Source organism: Beta vulgaris, chromosome 3, assembly GCF_026745355.1.
Source record: "Beta vulgaris subsp. vulgaris cultivar EL10 chromosome 3, EL10.2, whole genome shotgun sequence".
Lineage (NCBI taxonomy): Eukaryota > Viridiplantae > Streptophyta > Magnoliopsida > Caryophyllales > Amaranthaceae > Beta > Beta vulgaris.
The window spans coordinates 34044920-34061695 of NC_079204.1; the positions used below are offsets into that span (position 1 = coordinate 34044920).

The following is a 16776-nucleotide window of genomic DNA, read 5'->3' on the forward strand; positions in this document are numbered from 1 at the left end:
ACTAATAATCAATAATCTAATTTCTTAACCTTACACCTTACTTACTTACAAAACCCTAAATCAAATTTACAACTTAAATCAGATTTACAACTTAAATTAATTACAAACTTAGTCAATTAATAATTTACTTTAATTACAGATTAATTAACTTACAATTTAATATAATAGTAAACAGATTGTACAATAATAATTGATAAAGGACGAATTATATTATATAAATATTAATTTATATAAAAAGGGAAAGGAAAAGAGAAGGTAACCACCGGAACCACCGGCAATCGACGACGCCGACCAAGTTGCGACTCTCGACTGCTCCGCTGGACATCGCGGCACCTCGGGTGCTACTTGACGAATCCACGCACGCTCAAACGCAGCTACGATCACAACTACGACCCACGCACGTTGGAACACCGAGCAATCTTTCCCTCTCTTCACACAACACACTCACCATCACAACGTCGCACAGTCTGACGCTCGTATAACCCCTCGCACGCCTCGCACAGTCTGACTCTACACGCTCGCACACTCATCACTTGTCGCACAATCCGACGCTCGCACAATCGCTCGCACGCCTCGCACACTCACCACTTGTCGCACAGCTTTCGCACGCCCAACCTCGCGAAGGCGACGAGATTCCGAGGAGAGTGACGAGGCAAAAGGAGAGAGAGGAGAGAGAATTTGAGAGAGGTAAGAACACGACTGAGAAAGAGAGAGAGATAGACGACTGAGAGGGAGAGAGAGAGAGTTTAGGGTTTCTGATTTTTTTTCCCTTTTTTTCCTTTCCTATTTATAGTGTGGCCACCTTAAGTCTAATAGGAATTGGTTTATTTTATTTATTCCGAAATTAAAATAAACCGACAATAATAGTATTACGTTATAATTGTAAGCGTACTCAAACTGTATTATTATATTATTATTATTATTTTATATATAATACTAAAATACTTTTTGATTCTATTCTTTATATTTTCTTATTTATAAAGAATAACTCCAAAATACGGAGTATTACAATAATAAGCAAGGGATAATTAATAATATAACAATCTAACATTCCGCAGATAACTTTTACTGAACTAAACTTTAACCATCTTTTTATTTCTTTAATTGAACAGTTATTGGACCGAGTTGTCTAACCAAAACATATCTTCACCTAGGAAGACGAAATGCAGGCGCTACTCCGTATTCCACCATGACCTGCGATATCGAGGAACCTTTGAAAAATAGGAACAGTGATCAATTCGTTTCCCAGAAAAAGCCATGAGCTACCACCATGTACTCCAACTCCCAATTGTCCCACTTCAAACGTGCACCAGTCTAAAGTTTATTACTATCTAAGTTACACTTTACGTGATTTACAATTTATTACTTGTTATGACACACAAGTAACACAAATACATATAATCAAACATTTACAACTGAACATCCTTTTTTTATCTTAGGATTAAATAAGTGATCACTTGACTTAGAATCCAAAATTAATTCTTTTTATGCCAATCTTTCTTATTTGTTGAATTCAGCCAACAACCAACTTACCTTTCAAAGGCATAAATCATCAACTTACCAAATAAGGCCCACAATCCTCATAAAGTAGTGAAAATAGTAAAAGGGAACACATGATTCAACTCAACAAATATATTAATTCCCCCATACGAGTTAATAAATAAAGTTTCCAAATATTCCATACAAACATAATATTTCACTTATAACCAAATCTCATAATCAACATATTTGCACACAGGCATAAAACATGTGAAATCCAATTATAACAGAAATCACATATGAACTTACAAAAGTTCCTATACCTGACAATACAACTTTTTCTTCCTAAAATCATGATACTACATCACATAAGACATAGGCACGTATAAGACATAGGCACATACGTACCTTGTGTAAACAAATTGGTAGGTTACCTTTAATCACCTTAAAAATCGCCTACTGAATAATCTCTTCCTAAAACAACCAATATAATTCAAAGTCAATACTCCAAATAAATTCCAGCAACTTTAAAATACTTTAAATCCTCTTTTAAAAAATTAAAAGTTGTTTTTACCATTAAAACACCAATTACTTATTTTACCTAGTATAGTACTACTATACTAGTCATTAAAATCCATAAAACTCCATTATTAACACCCTTTCTAAAATTTCAACTTATATTAAAACTCTCTTTAAATATACTTAAACATGCTTAAATTCATAAGTTAAATCAATTTCATAGTTTATGACATGCTACTATGATTTTTCAATAATTAACACCCTAAAAATTCATGCTTTGATAATTAAAACTCAATCAAAATATAATAATCAAATCTGAAAGTTTATTCTTTCAACACATATATTTATATAATCTAAGGTTCATCATTAAAACAATAAATTAAAGTTATTAATCCAAATTAATACTAAAACAATAATCTTCAATTAAAACTTAAGAAGGAAGAAAAGAATTAAACCAACAAATCAAAGAACGAAGAAGACAAGGGGCGTCGAAACACCCAGCAACAGCGCCGGCAGCAAGGTGGCAGTGACAGTGAAGATTGTGGTGTTGTGGTGACGTTTTTTGGCGAAGAAAAAAGCGTTATTGAAGAAGAAGAAAGAGAATTTGAAAAAAACGAAAAGCAACGTAAACGAGAAGTGAGAGAAGGATTACACTAAGTTATGGGTAACGGTTACGCCTAATAATTTCTGTATGTTAGAAACTTCGAACCTTCTCTACTTGCAAATGTCGCCAACTATGAGTTGTGCATTGTAAGAATTTGATTGGATAAGACCCTACATGTGTGACTTATACCCACACTCCTAAAATCATATGTCCACATAAGTTCGTGAGATTAAAAGGAAAAGACATATCAATTATAAAATTACAACAATACACAATTTACAGTCCTATTTGTAACGATAAACAATTTACTATTGATTATAACTACATAATTTACATTGCAATAAAATTAAGCAATCATACGAAGATATGCAAGAGGATCTCAGTATCATTTCACAGTATCGTTTCATTTTAATGTAGCCATATCTCCTAATTCACATTGCACCCACAATCTAACTTTAGTTCAAGTATAACCTATGATTTCTTCTCTGTTTCAGAGATGGCGGAGTTTTATCACTGCCAGGAAATTCACATCTCATGATCATCCCATCCCATGACGAGCTTACAATCACCGGGTAGTAAGGGTGCCAGCAACAGTCTCTCACTGTTGTTTCATGATGGTTGAGTTTGGAAACCAATGCCCCAGTCACCTATTGTTATTAGAAGAGAGGTAAAAAAAAATAGTTACTACAGTGAATCGACAAGAAACAAACAACAACAAAAAAAAAAAACATAACCAGTTTGTTCTTGAAGATTAAGAACTCCCAGTAGTAGTTGCCGCCAACTGAGGTCAAGATTAAGTTGAAGATAGAAAAGCACAAAGCAGTAAATTTTCTAGAAAGAACGTTTTGTTATCTCTAGTGGATGGACAACTCAAAAAACATGTTTTCAGAGAGAATATTAAACACGCTCATGTCACTATGATAACTTATCAATTTTATTAATTCGCACTTTGAAACACTATCAAGCACAAATATGAAGGAAAATTTGAAGTTGTAGACTCTTAATGAGAAAATGCAATTTATATGGACCACTATTGTCAAATGCCTACCAAAATGCACACGGGACTTGGACGATTGGCCTACTCACATGTTTAATAAAACCCTTTTCTAAGCCTAAATGTTTCAATCCTTTCCATATTAATTAAATCCTTCTATCACAAAACACACAATTCCTCTGTAACAAAATAGATATTATCCTTTCTAAATATGACTGTAACAATTACACTTCCTTTTTAGGCAACAATCTTTCTCTTATCACATGGGTCCCCTTTTTTCTCTCTCTATTTCTCTCCTCTTCAAAAAAATTACCAAAAAAAGTGTGTTTTTAAAAGTATAATATCTATTTTGTTACGGAAGAAGTATTTTCTTAAAATCAAATCAAGTCTTATATTGAAGATAATACTCTTTGACAGATTTTCGAATATAAGAAGCATTTAGAAACAAATTTTTATCACAAGATCGAGCAAAAGGAGAACAAAGTTTGTCAAAAACAACTTATATTCCACGCCTTATTGTGACTCATCAATAAATACAATGTCATCTACAAACATTATGCATCAACATATATCATCTTGAATTGATCCTAGTCTTTTCGTCCATGACCATAACAAAAGAAAAGGGTTGTGCATAACTTCGATTCTACTCCAATCTTAATTTGGAACTGTTCAATATTCCCAATAGTACTCGTGCTAAGTCCCTTATACATGTCCTTAATGATGACATATTTTATCTTGAAATGTTTTTCCTTGTTACAGCTTCCTCGGTAGCTTGAGATACACCTTCTTCAAATCAATGACCACTAGAAAACCATATGTAAATCCTTCTTATCTTGATAGTTCACTATTAGTATCTCATAAGATGGATAGCCTTTATAGTCGATCTTCCCAGCATAAAGCTAAACTCGTTGTCCAAGATCTCCACACTCAACCTTTGCTCGATCACGTAGTTTCATGTTTATTCATTAAAAAAAAGTATGAGCTACAAACGGGTTTATCCGAGCGTAGAAGGAAAAATAGTAAGTTTCCTATTCTAAATAGTTATGAATTTTGAAATGGACTGGACAAGATTTGAACTAATGGAGTCCCATTTTCAAACGATTTTGACTCAGATTTTCGAATTCTAAATATTTCAGAGTGGATTTGGATTTGACAAGTCTATTTCAGTCTGTCCAAATTACAACCCTACTTGGAACATAAAAACAAAGCCTACTATGTGCTCTCATTGTTCCACCGAGGCCAATGGCGGCCTGCCCCCCCGTAGGCTTTAAGAAAACTTGACAAAGTAAAAAACCAAAAAGGAAAAACTGCTCTGTTAAAGCAATCACAGTCTGCAAAAAATCTGAATTTTGGTAAGTTTCTGAACTGGAAATCTGCAATACTGCAGTAACACGGCATCACCTTTTTTTTTTTATCAATCTTGTGAAATGTGATTTGTTATCACACGCCTGACGCCAATCATCAATCATCACAGTATTTCAATTTTTTTTTCAATTGAAAATTTATTCATGTTATCATGTGTGATGTGTGATTTGTGCTTTTGTTTGCTTTATAAATTATTGTACATTCAAGCAATATCATTGTGTTGTGATTATTAAATTATACTACTTCCTCAGTTTCGTTTTAAATGCAACGAAATATAAAACCCTTTTGTTGTATTTAAAACGATATATAAAATATAAGTATATATAACTAGTTGATTTAGAAGTATATTCATATGTTCTTATAATTTTATACTTCAATATATGTTAATATGTTATTGTGGAAAAATCTGCCCACCTGTAGCAAATCTTTCAAGATCCGCCACTGACCGAGGCTGATAATTCTTGTATGGCTTTTAATTGCAGCAAGATTTGTAGCGAATAATGTTTTCTATGAGCGTTAGGAACATAGGTTATTATTTTATGTCTGAGCTTCTCTCGAATAAAGCTACTGTGACTGTGCAGCTCCACACAAATTTCTACCTTACTGGTGTATTTGCAAAAGCCGAGCCCAGGACCCCATAAATTTATTTCTTAATGGGTTGTTTGTCATTCACACATTCGAATAGTCCAACTTCAGGGGGGAGATTAGGATACAACAGTGAGTTATTTTGTTTCGGTTGTAAGCTAGCCTTTTGCTAATATGAGAATTCAGTAGCTAGTAATTTAATGTTAAATAAATTTAGTAATTAGCCTCTTGATCTTCTTTGAATATTGAACTTGGTGGGCTGGATTTCCTTTACTTTGTGTATATAGTTGTCATTCTCATTGAAATGAAATGGATAAAAATGTTATCCAGAATTTGTTAGTTATGCAGCTCAGTACTCACAAGTCACAAGGTGGATAAAAAATTGCCCTAAATAGGAATTGAACCGCAAATAAGGATTTACCCCGGTGTCAATTTAAATACTTTACTATTTAAACGAGGTCAAGATTACTAAACAAGTTATTTAGTTTCTTTTATTATTTTATTTTATTAACATACTACTCTGGTTACCAATATCGCAAATTCCTATAGAAAGGCCCTGACCCTGATATATGAGTTCCCGACAAATTCGTCCATGCACAAAAATTATAAAAGTAACACTTACCAAATCATAGGTATAAACAGCCCCGTCATTTGATCCAGTGTAAATGTATTTTTGACCGGTGCTGCAACAAGTGAGTGCATAGATTAGAATCTAAAGCAAATAATGGTAACGCTAGACAATAGACATCACATAAAACCATTATTAGTTGCTTGCAAGATGCCACCTAACCTATACCACATACTTCATCATCAACTACAACAAAGACTGACAATTGCAAAAGAAGTCAAAAAGAAAGTATGTCTTAGCTCACTTCTGTAATTCAGATTAGTTCAATCCTTTATTAAGATGTTTGGTCTTAGAACAACTATAAATAGGAGGCTAAACCCATGCAATAATTCCTTCAGAAAATTAATCCAACTTCTCTCTATTTTCTCATTTCTCTTCTCTTTATCTCTCTTCCTAAATTATTAGGTTAACCATGGAAGTCCTAGACTCCTGTAACATTGGTATAAGAGCAATTTTCTCCAATAACCCACTTCCGCCATTAAAACAACTTATAACATTGAGAATTACCTTCAGTTCATGAAAAAATTGAAATGCACATAAGACATCGACCCCAAGGACAAAACATAGTTCGTGGGATCAAAAACAAGAAAAATATTCACCCCATCATGAACAAGATGCAAAATATTTTTGGTCATATGTTAAACAAAAAAAAATGTCATGAAAAAAGAGGGCCTCACTAAGCGGTGGGAAATTGTGTAACATATGTATTTGCCAAATTAAAATGGCTATATTATAAAAACTACAAATTTGAAAAATAAAAATACCAATGGTCATAATTTTTTTAGATCTATAAAATGATATCCACTTTGCCATATTTTGTAACACTTTAAAGAAGTAAAAAGTAGGAGAGAGAGAAAACTTATGAACTTTTTTTATACCATGGATGGAATGATTTTGTATTTGGTCATGAGTCATGAGATTTTTTTTGGATGATGAGAAAGAAAGTTGTAGAGACCGGGGGATGTATTTTTTTCTGTTCATGGTGGTGAGTGTTGTAAGCTGTTTGTGTAAATGCGCAAAACATTGAGTAAAAATTAGATTCTTTTTTAAGAATTTAAATGCGGGCAACAAGAAGTTCATCATCAACAACGAAAGAACAGATGAGATTGTTGAAGGAAAGGATGGAACCGAGACTAAAAGAGCAATCTCAAAGACGATGTAGGGGTTCAGAGTGCGCGGAAGCGATAGATTCAACCAAAGATTGAGAAAAATTAATAAAGACGATAAAATCGGCGAAAGATGCAATAGTAATTCCACAATGATAAAATGGAATGTTAATAAATATATGGAGAATATACAATGTAAATGTTGTTGTTGTAATTCTAAACAAACACTAAGCTATTTATAATAGCATGACAATGATAAAAATAGCATAGCTAATTATAGGAATGGTTAAGCACACATTCCTCACACAAAAGCAGATTATTCACATAATGTGAATTGTGGAGAATATACAATGTAAATGTTGTTGTTGTAATTCTAAACCAACACTAAGCTATTTATAATAGCATGACAATGATAAAAATAGCATAGCTAATTATAGGAATGGTTAAGCACACATTCCTCACACAAAAGCAGATAATTCACATAATGTGAATTGTGATAATTAGTAAACTATTTTACTATGTTTAGTAAATGGTGAGACATTATTTTCCCACAAATCTCCACCTTGGCTCGCCATTTCACCAGGTGATTCCAGCTAAGTTAAGGCAATGTTCAAATGTAGCTACTGGGAGTGGCTTTGTTAACATATCAACAGGATTATTGGATGTATGAATCTTTTCGACAACGAGATCTCCTGTTGCAACATCTTTTATAAAGTGGTGCTTGATATCAATGTGCTTGGTTTGAGAATGATGTTTACTAGTCTTGGTCAAGTGGACAACACTTTTGACTATCGCAAAATACGACAAGAATATCTTGTTGTAAACCAAGCTCATACACCAAACCTCGGAGCCATATAGCCTCTTTCATACCTTCAGTAATATATTCTGCTTCAGTTGTAGACAAAGCCGCAATAGCTTGAAATGAAGAATACCAACTAATAGCAGAGCCACAAAGTGTAAAAATATAAGATGAAATTGATCTTCTCCGATGTACATCACCACCATAGTCAGCATCCACATAACCAACTACACCACCGGGATCAACTCTTTCTTTATCAAAGATCAAACCAATATCACAAGAACCCTTAAGGTATCGAAGTATCCATTTTACAGCTTCCCAATGTTGTTTGCCTGGATTGTGCATGAACCGACCAACAACACTTACTCCATAAGCCAAATCTGGTCGAGTACACACCATGGCATACATTAAACTTCCAACAGCATTAGAATAAGGAACATGAATCATGCGCCTTTTGTCTTCGTCTGTTTGTGGACATTATTCAGAGGACAATTTGAAATGAGCAGCAATAGGATTATTAACAGGTTTACTCTCTTTCAAGTTGAGCTTGTCAAGCATCTTCACGATATAATTTTTTTGTGATAAAAAGAGTTTTCCAGCTTGACGATTCCTGCTTATCTCCATTCCAAGAATTTTCTTGGCAGGACCTAAGTCCTTCATATCAAATCCTAACTTGCTGACTAGAGATTTATCTTGCGCAGCAATCAATATATCATCAAAATAGAGTAATAAATATATAAAAGACCCATTTGACGTCTTCTGAAAATAAACACAGTTATCATAACTACTTCTTGAGTAGCCTTGTCCCATCATAAAGGAATCAAACCTTTTGTACAATTGTCTCGGAGACTGTTTCAAATCATAAAGAGATTTTTTCAAACGACATACATAATTCTCTTTGTGAGGAACTATGAATCCCCCCTCGGGGTGATGGATATAAATTTCTTCTTCAAGGTTACCATGAAGAAAAGCAGTTTTGACATCTAACTGTTCCAACTACAAATCATGCAAAGCAACTAGAGCAAGTAATACACGAATTGAGGTATGACGAACGACAGGAGAAAATACTTCATTGAAATCAATACCTTCTTCTTGATCAAAACCTCTAACAACATATTGTGCTTTATACCTTGCATTCTCAACGCCAAGGATGCCTTCTTTTCTCTTAAACAACCACTTGCAACTAATAGCTCGTTTACCTTCGGGTAACTTCACCAGATCCAAAGTTTCATTTTTATGAAGACTTTCAACTTCTTCTTGCATTGCTGCAATCCATTTTGCTGAATCTGCACGAGATATAGCCTCATCGTAATTTTTAGGCTCATTGGAATCATCAATTTCTTGTGCAGTAACCAAAGCATATGCGATATTAGCACTTTCGCCAATGTATCTTTGAGATTGTCTTCTTGGTCTTTGATCCGGAAGATTTTGAGCCTTTGACCACGGTTCTGGTAAACCCCGTCTTTGTGGTAGACGTTGCGCATTCGTATTTTCAATTATAACAGTATTATCGTCAGATGGAGCTAAGGAAGTAGGGACATCCTTTGATTTTGAGGATGAGACCTCAAACTCCACCTTCACTCTAATATTCTCATGATCTGTAATGGTATGAGAAACACAATTCTCTTCTCCAGAAGATATAATTTCATTTTCGTTGAAGGTTATATTCCTACTATAAAAGGTTTTACGAGACTCAGGGTCATATGAACGATAACCTCTAACCCCTAAACCACAACCTAAGAATATGCACTTTTTAGCACGAGGTTCCAATTTCCCATTGCTAACGTGCGAATAAGCAGGACAACCAAATATTCTAAGATTAGAATAATCAACAGGATTACCTTACCAAACTTCTTCTAGAATATTACCATCAAGTGATCTATTTGGGGAGCGGTTTATCAAATAGCTTGCAGTGTTTGCCGCTTCAGCCCAAAATCCCTTTTTCAAGCCAGAATGAGAGAGCATACAACGAACTCTCTCCAAAATAGTTTTGTTCATTCGTTCTGCAACTCCATTTTGTTGTGGAGTACCTGGAATGGTATGATGTCTTGCAATACCTTCTTTCTTGCAGAACCTATTAAACTCATCTAAACAGAATTCAAGACCATTGTCTATTCTCAGCCTTTTAATTTTCTTACCAGTTTCATTTTCGATTAAGGTTTTCCAATCCTTGAAAGTTGAAAATACATCCCTTTTACACTTAAGAAAATAGACCCAAAGTTTTCTTGAGAAATCATCAATAATGGTCAACATATAATGACGTCCTCCTCTGGAAGGAACTTGTGAAGGACCCCAAAGGTCGGAATGAATATAATCTAATGTACCTTTGGTTCGGTGAACGCCTTTTGAAAAGCTAGCTCTTTTCTGCTTGCCAAAAATACAACGCTCGCAGAAACCAACCTTACCGTTACAATAATTGCCAAGGAAACCTCTTTTGTTAAGGACATGCATTCCTTTTTCACTCATGTGGCCCAATCTCAAATGCCACAACTTCGTATCGTCATTGTTGGATGAGGCACTAGCTGTAGATCCTGTAATAGTAAATCCCTATAGCACATAAATCCACATAAATCCCTGCAGCACATATAAACTACTACCAGATCAATTTGCCTTTAATAAAACAAGAGCACCTTTGGACACTTTTAAAACTCCACCTTCAGAATATTTACACCCAAGTGATTCAAGGGTGCCTAAGGAAATGAGTTTCGTTTCAAATCGGGAACATGTCTAACACCGGTCAAAGTCCTAATAACGCCATCATTTGTCTTAACTTTGATCGTACCTTTACCAACAACCTTGCATTGAGCATCATTTCCCATCAAAACAAGACCACCATCAACTGGTTCATAGGTGGTAAACCAATCTTTATTCGGTGGCATGTGAAATGTACAACCAGAATCAAGAATCCATTCATTTCTAGATCTTTGTTCGGAGTCAGCTGCTAATAATAAATCCCCATCTGACCCGGATTCAGCAACACCAGCTTTGGCGTGAGTTTCAGGTTGTTTACCCTTTTGTTCTTTTTCTTGCTTATTTTTCAACTTGTAGCAATCAGATATTTCGTGTCCTTTTTTCTTGCAATAACGGCAAAATTTAGATTTGATATCTCTAGATTTTGATTTAAACCTGTTTTTACTTGAACTACCTTTTTCAAAATTTCTCCCTCTAATAACCAAGCCTTCACCCGAATGTTCCGAATTTATATCAGTATCAAATTTTTCTTTTGATAATAGGTGAGACTTAACATCTTTAAAGAATAATGTAACATAATTTCCATATAACATTATTTCCTTAAAGTGCCGATATGAGAGTGGTAGTGAAATAATAAGTAAAACAGCTTTATCCTCATCATCAATTTTGACATCCAAGTTCTCCAAATCAACAATAATAGAATTAAACTCATCAAGGTGAGTTTGAATAGGAGTACCTTCTGCGATTTTGAGTGTAAAGAATCTTTCCTCGAAGCGAAGTTTGTTTGCAAGGCTTTTGGTCATGTAAAGAGATTCTAATTTAGCCTAAATATCTGCAGCGGACTTTTCACTCATGACCTCACGTAACACCTCACGAGACAAACATAACTGAATTACGGACAACGCTTTCTCATCCATATCATCCCATTGTTCATCTGTCAAAGTGGATGACTTTTTGGACTTTCCATCCAAAGCCTTCTTTAAAACATTCAGGGTAAGAATGACTTGCATTTGAATTCGCCATATGGCAAAACTAATTTTACCATCAAACTTCTCAATATCAAAATTTATATATATAAAGCTCTGGTACCAATTTGTAGGGGTTAGAGTGCGCGGAAGCGATAGATTCAACCAAAGATTGAGAGAAATTAATAAAGACAATAAAATTATACTGGCGAAAGATGCAATAGTAATTCCACAATGATAAAATGGAATGTTAATAAATATATGGAGAATATACAATGTAAATGTTGTTGTAATTCTGAACAAACACTAAGCTATTTATAATAGCATGACAATGATAAAAATAACATAGCTAATTATAGGAATGGTTAACCACACATTCCTCACACAAAAGCAGATAATTCATATAATGTGAATTGTGATAAATAGTAAACTATTTTACTATGTTTAGTAAATGGTGAGACATTATTTTCCCACAGACGAGAAGCACAATCTAAGTTCATTAAAGAATCCATAGTTCAATTCTCAAATATTGCAAGCGATTCCTGAGTTCAAGAGTGATAGAAGCTCAGTATCTCCAAGGTTTGATGGTGAAAGAGGGGCCAACTCAATAAGGTCTCTAAGGTATGTGCCTAAACTGGAGTTTCGTAGATTTGATGGCACAAATGCTAGGCTTTGGATTAAAAAATGTAGCAAATATTCTACACTTTGTAAAATTGCTCAAGTGCAGAAGGTAGATTTAGGTTCTTTACACATGACTAATAATGCTGAATGTTGGATAACTAGTCACTTAGTTGTGAGAAAAAGAGTTGATTGGGATGACTTTGTGATTGATCAAAATACAAGATTTAGAGATGAAAGTAGTACCAAAATTGTTGAAAAGTTCAATAAGCTGGAACAAGATAGGAGAAGTATATTGATGACTTTGAAAATTTAAATCATGCTTTACCTCATAGTTACATGCTTGAAAGCTGTTGATTTATAAGTTTTGGTAATGACTTGTTTGACAAACAAACTTGTTGAATAATGCTTCTGAGTACATATGAAGTTTTACAAGTTCATACGAAAATTGGCATTGGAACTTGCTCAAGCTAGAATGGGTAGAAGTATTGAACAACGGGAAGTTCCTAAGTGGATTCCGAATGCCTAACCAAAACAGACTCAAGGTCTAGGTTTTAACTATAAGCAGAATAGTGGCAAACATAAAACATATGTGGATCTTCCAAGCACCAAAGTCTGTTCTTTTTGTGGGACAAGATGCTTGAATAGGTTATGTTCCCAAAAGAATACTTTGTGAAAAAGAATGAAAGGCATGTTAATGTAGGAAATAAAATCTAAAGCTAATGTGTCTACACAGAAACCAAGGAAACTTGGGTTCCTACATCTATCAATAACAATTAGGTGCATTTGCAAGTGTTAGCGAACAACACATGGTACCTCAACAATGGTTGTTCCAAGCACATGGCAGAAGATAAGTGAAGATTTCTAATTCTAATCCAACTAGGATTTGGACTTCTAATTCAACTAGAATAAGAAAACTTTTATACACCTAACAAAACAAGGAGTTATAATCCTAATAAAATTCAGATTTCAAGAGTCCTATTCCTACTATAAGTAGGATTACAACACAAATCCTAACAAAATTAGGACTTGTAAGAAATGAGCCATTTCTCATATGGGTTTCTAGAAGTAATTACTCATGAGTTCCAACAGACTATAACTATGGAATTTTTCCTTTCGAATGCATAAGCTTCATCTCTTTCTCACTCATTTGGTGCCACAATTTGGAATTTTCATTCCTTGCTGCAACTGCAATTGAACAACATGCCCCTGCTGTCATGTAAAGGGTACCACTCTTTTTACCATGCGCAACTGTCATTGCAGCTTTTGAAATATTCCAATTATCTCATTGGAAGTTTGTAGTATAGCCTTCGCTAGCCAACTGCCCGACTGAGATCAAGTTCTTTCTTAGATGGGGAATATGCTTGACATTTTTTAGCTCCCAAACTGACCCGTTTAACTTAATCTTCACTACACCTTTACTAACAATATCACAAGGTTGATCATCACCAAGATATACTTTTCCAAGGTTTCCAGGGACATACCTCTCGAAGAAATCTTTCTTCGAAGTAGCGTGGAATGATGCTCCAGAGTCTAACACCCAAGACTCTTCCTTACTCTCAAGAGAGCATATCAACGCATCATCTCCTTCCAAGGTAGAAGTGATATTTGCTTCTGCCTTCGCTTCTTGAGTTTTCGGTGCACTCTTGCACTGATTTTTGTAGTGCCCGGTCTTCCCACATTTCCAACACTCGATAGTCTTCGAGCTCGTTGAATTATTGGCAGTCCTTGATTTCGATCTCCAATTTCTAGATTTACCTTGATAGCTTGATCTTCCACGTTCATTCCTTTTGGTTGAATTTCTTCCTCTTACATGCATACTGAAGAGGTTGATGATTCACCCGACTCTCTCCGTCGGATCTCTTCACTAAGAACCAGATCACGAACATCGTCAAATTTCAACTTATTGCTGCCTGACGAGCTACTCACAGTTGTGACTGTAGCACTCCAGCTATCTGGTAATGAAGACAAAAGTATCAATGCTCGAACTTTATCTTCAAAATCTATTTCGACTGAACTTAATTGAGTTGTGACTGAATTAAGTTCGTTGAGATGTTGAGCTACCGATGCACCTTCCGACATCCGCAAATTGAATAACCGCCTCATTAAATGAACTTTATTAGAGGCTGATGGCTTCTCATACATATTCGAGAGAGCTTTCATAAGACCTGTCGTGGTCTTTTCCTTTGCTATATTAAAAGCGACATTGCGTGATAACGTTAATCGCAAAACTCCGAGGGCTTGTCTGTCGAGAAGATTCCAATCTTCATCTTTCATTCCCTCTGGCTTAGTTTCCGAGAGATGTTCATGAAGCTTTTTCTGGTATAGGTAATCTTCGATCTGCATCTTCCAAAACCCGAAATCTACACCATCGAATTTCTTGAGTTTTATCTTTCCTTCATCTGCAGCCATTGCTCCCACTCAAATCTAACTTCTTTGGATCGTATTTTACGATTCGTCTATGGATACGAACAAAATTTACCAACTCGTCTCTGATACCAGTTGTTAGGAAATTATGCAACTCCTTTGTAAATCAGATTAGTAGGAATAACAATAATATTTTAAATAACACACACAAATAAATTAATTATCCGACAAGTGTTATTATCTCTAAATACGCTGCAAAACTTTTACTGAAATGATAAATAATACACAAGTGTTCACAACCCTTATTGCAACTCACAATACATACACACCCCAATTTCACCCAAGAATTTTTCTCTAAACATTCTCTTTAAAGCTTTTCTCTCTCTCTTTGTGTTTCCTTTTTTTTTTTTTCTTTTTTGGGATGATATGAAAATGAAAAACAAAAAACTTAATTTATAGTTTTTCTAAAACAATGTCACCCACCTAGTTTTTAGCAAATAGTAACAACCAATATTTTAATTTAGTAAACTAAATTAATGTCCCATCCTAATTCTCTTTCTTATTGTAGGATTGCTATTTTTTATTATTCTCTTAACACCAAGCACATGGCAGAAGACAAGACAAGATTTTTCTCAATAGCAACCTATTCGGGGGGAGAAATGTGACACTATTGCCATGTGTAATGTTGGTAAGTGAAGTTCCCATTAATTTGATAATATTTTTCTTGTTGATGGATCAAAGCACAACTTGTTTAGTATTTCCTAATATGTGATAAGGGGAAACTATGTATGTTTTACTAAGAAACATTGTCAAATCATTAACAATAAATAGGTAAGGTTATTCTAACTATACTCCTAATGTGTGTGCTTTAAGTAAGAAAAACCTATTCCAAGTAGAATAGTAAAAACTTAAAAGCAAAAAACTTCTATTACTACTACAATTCTAATCAATTAGGAATCCTAATCGAATTAGGATTTGGACTTCACATCTAACTAGATTTAGGAAACTTTAATACACCTAACAAAACTAGGAGTTATGATCCTAATAAAATTAGGGTTTCAAGAGTCCTATTCTTACTACAATTAGGATTACAACACAAATCCTAACAAAATTAGGATTAGTAGGAAATGAGCCACTTCTCATATGGATTTATGGGAGTAATTACTCATGAGTTCCAATTTAAAAACAAAAGTCAAGTTGAACTTCATGAAGTTGTAAAAATTTTCTTAATCTATATTTTGCTATTTTTACTTATGTCAGTACTTAGTTTATTTTTTAAGTTCATAGTAGATTAACATTTTTTACTTAGTTATATTCTTTTTGTTACCGAGTTTGTTTGCCTTGTTTTTCATCATCAAAAATGGGGAAATGTTGTTGATGTATAACTTTTGATGAAGACTTGCACAAAGACAAATTTGCCTAGTAAAGCTTTGAGATCCTATGAAATTTTAGAGGTTATTAAAGTCTCACTTGAAGGAACTTGTGGAGTACCAAGCTTTCCAAGTACAAATACATGGAGTTCCAAGTCAAGAATATTCGAGGACTATCTAAACAAGGAACCCGGAGAATATCAAGGGGTTCCAGAGTGGGAATTACTTGATGAAACAAATGATGATCTAAGTAGAGTCGCGTTCGAATCCACTGGAGTTTGTAAGTAAATCCTAGCCTTTTATTTAAAACCACGATGACTAATTAAAATAATAATAAGCTAGGTAATTATAATTGAGCTGCAAAAGTACTTGTTTCCCTCTAAATTATTTTTCAGCACAAGTTTCCCTCTAATAATACTAAGTTTCTTCAATTCTTATACATGTACGGAGTATAACCTAAAGAATAGAGACTTATTGTTCATCATATCATACACAAAAGTGAATTTGTGTCGCTTTCGATCAATCACAAAAAGCCCATATATGTAGAAGACAACCTCTTCTTTCAATATCATAGGTAAGTTGCATCAAACACATTATATTGATACTAATGATATGTTGTATTGCAATACTATTTTCAATTATTAAAATTGTTGTGGAATACTACTTTTTGGTCTTTATAATGCAAT

The 16776-nt window shown here is 34.3% G+C and overlaps 1 protein-coding gene across 4 annotated transcripts in view; it reads right to left on the minus strand.

Annotated features, from left to right (window-relative positions):
- Nucleotides 1-2826: 2826 nt before the first annotated feature.
- Nucleotides 2827-16776, minus strand: part of LOC104884662 (LEC14B homolog) — a 44652-nt gene continuing 30702 nt past the window's right edge. For all 4 annotated transcript variants that reach the window (XM_048637952.2, XM_057393699.1, XM_010669348.4 and 1 more), the window contains 2 exons: nucleotides 6169-6229; nucleotides 2827-3249 (listed from right to left, as the gene is read on the minus strand). In XM_048637952.2, the coding sequence (XP_048493909.1) occupies nucleotides 3058-3249; nucleotides 6169-6229 (253 nt within the window). In that variant the 3' untranslated portion in view covers nucleotides 2827-3057. The remainder of the gene's footprint in view (nucleotides 3250-6168; nucleotides 6230-16776) is intronic.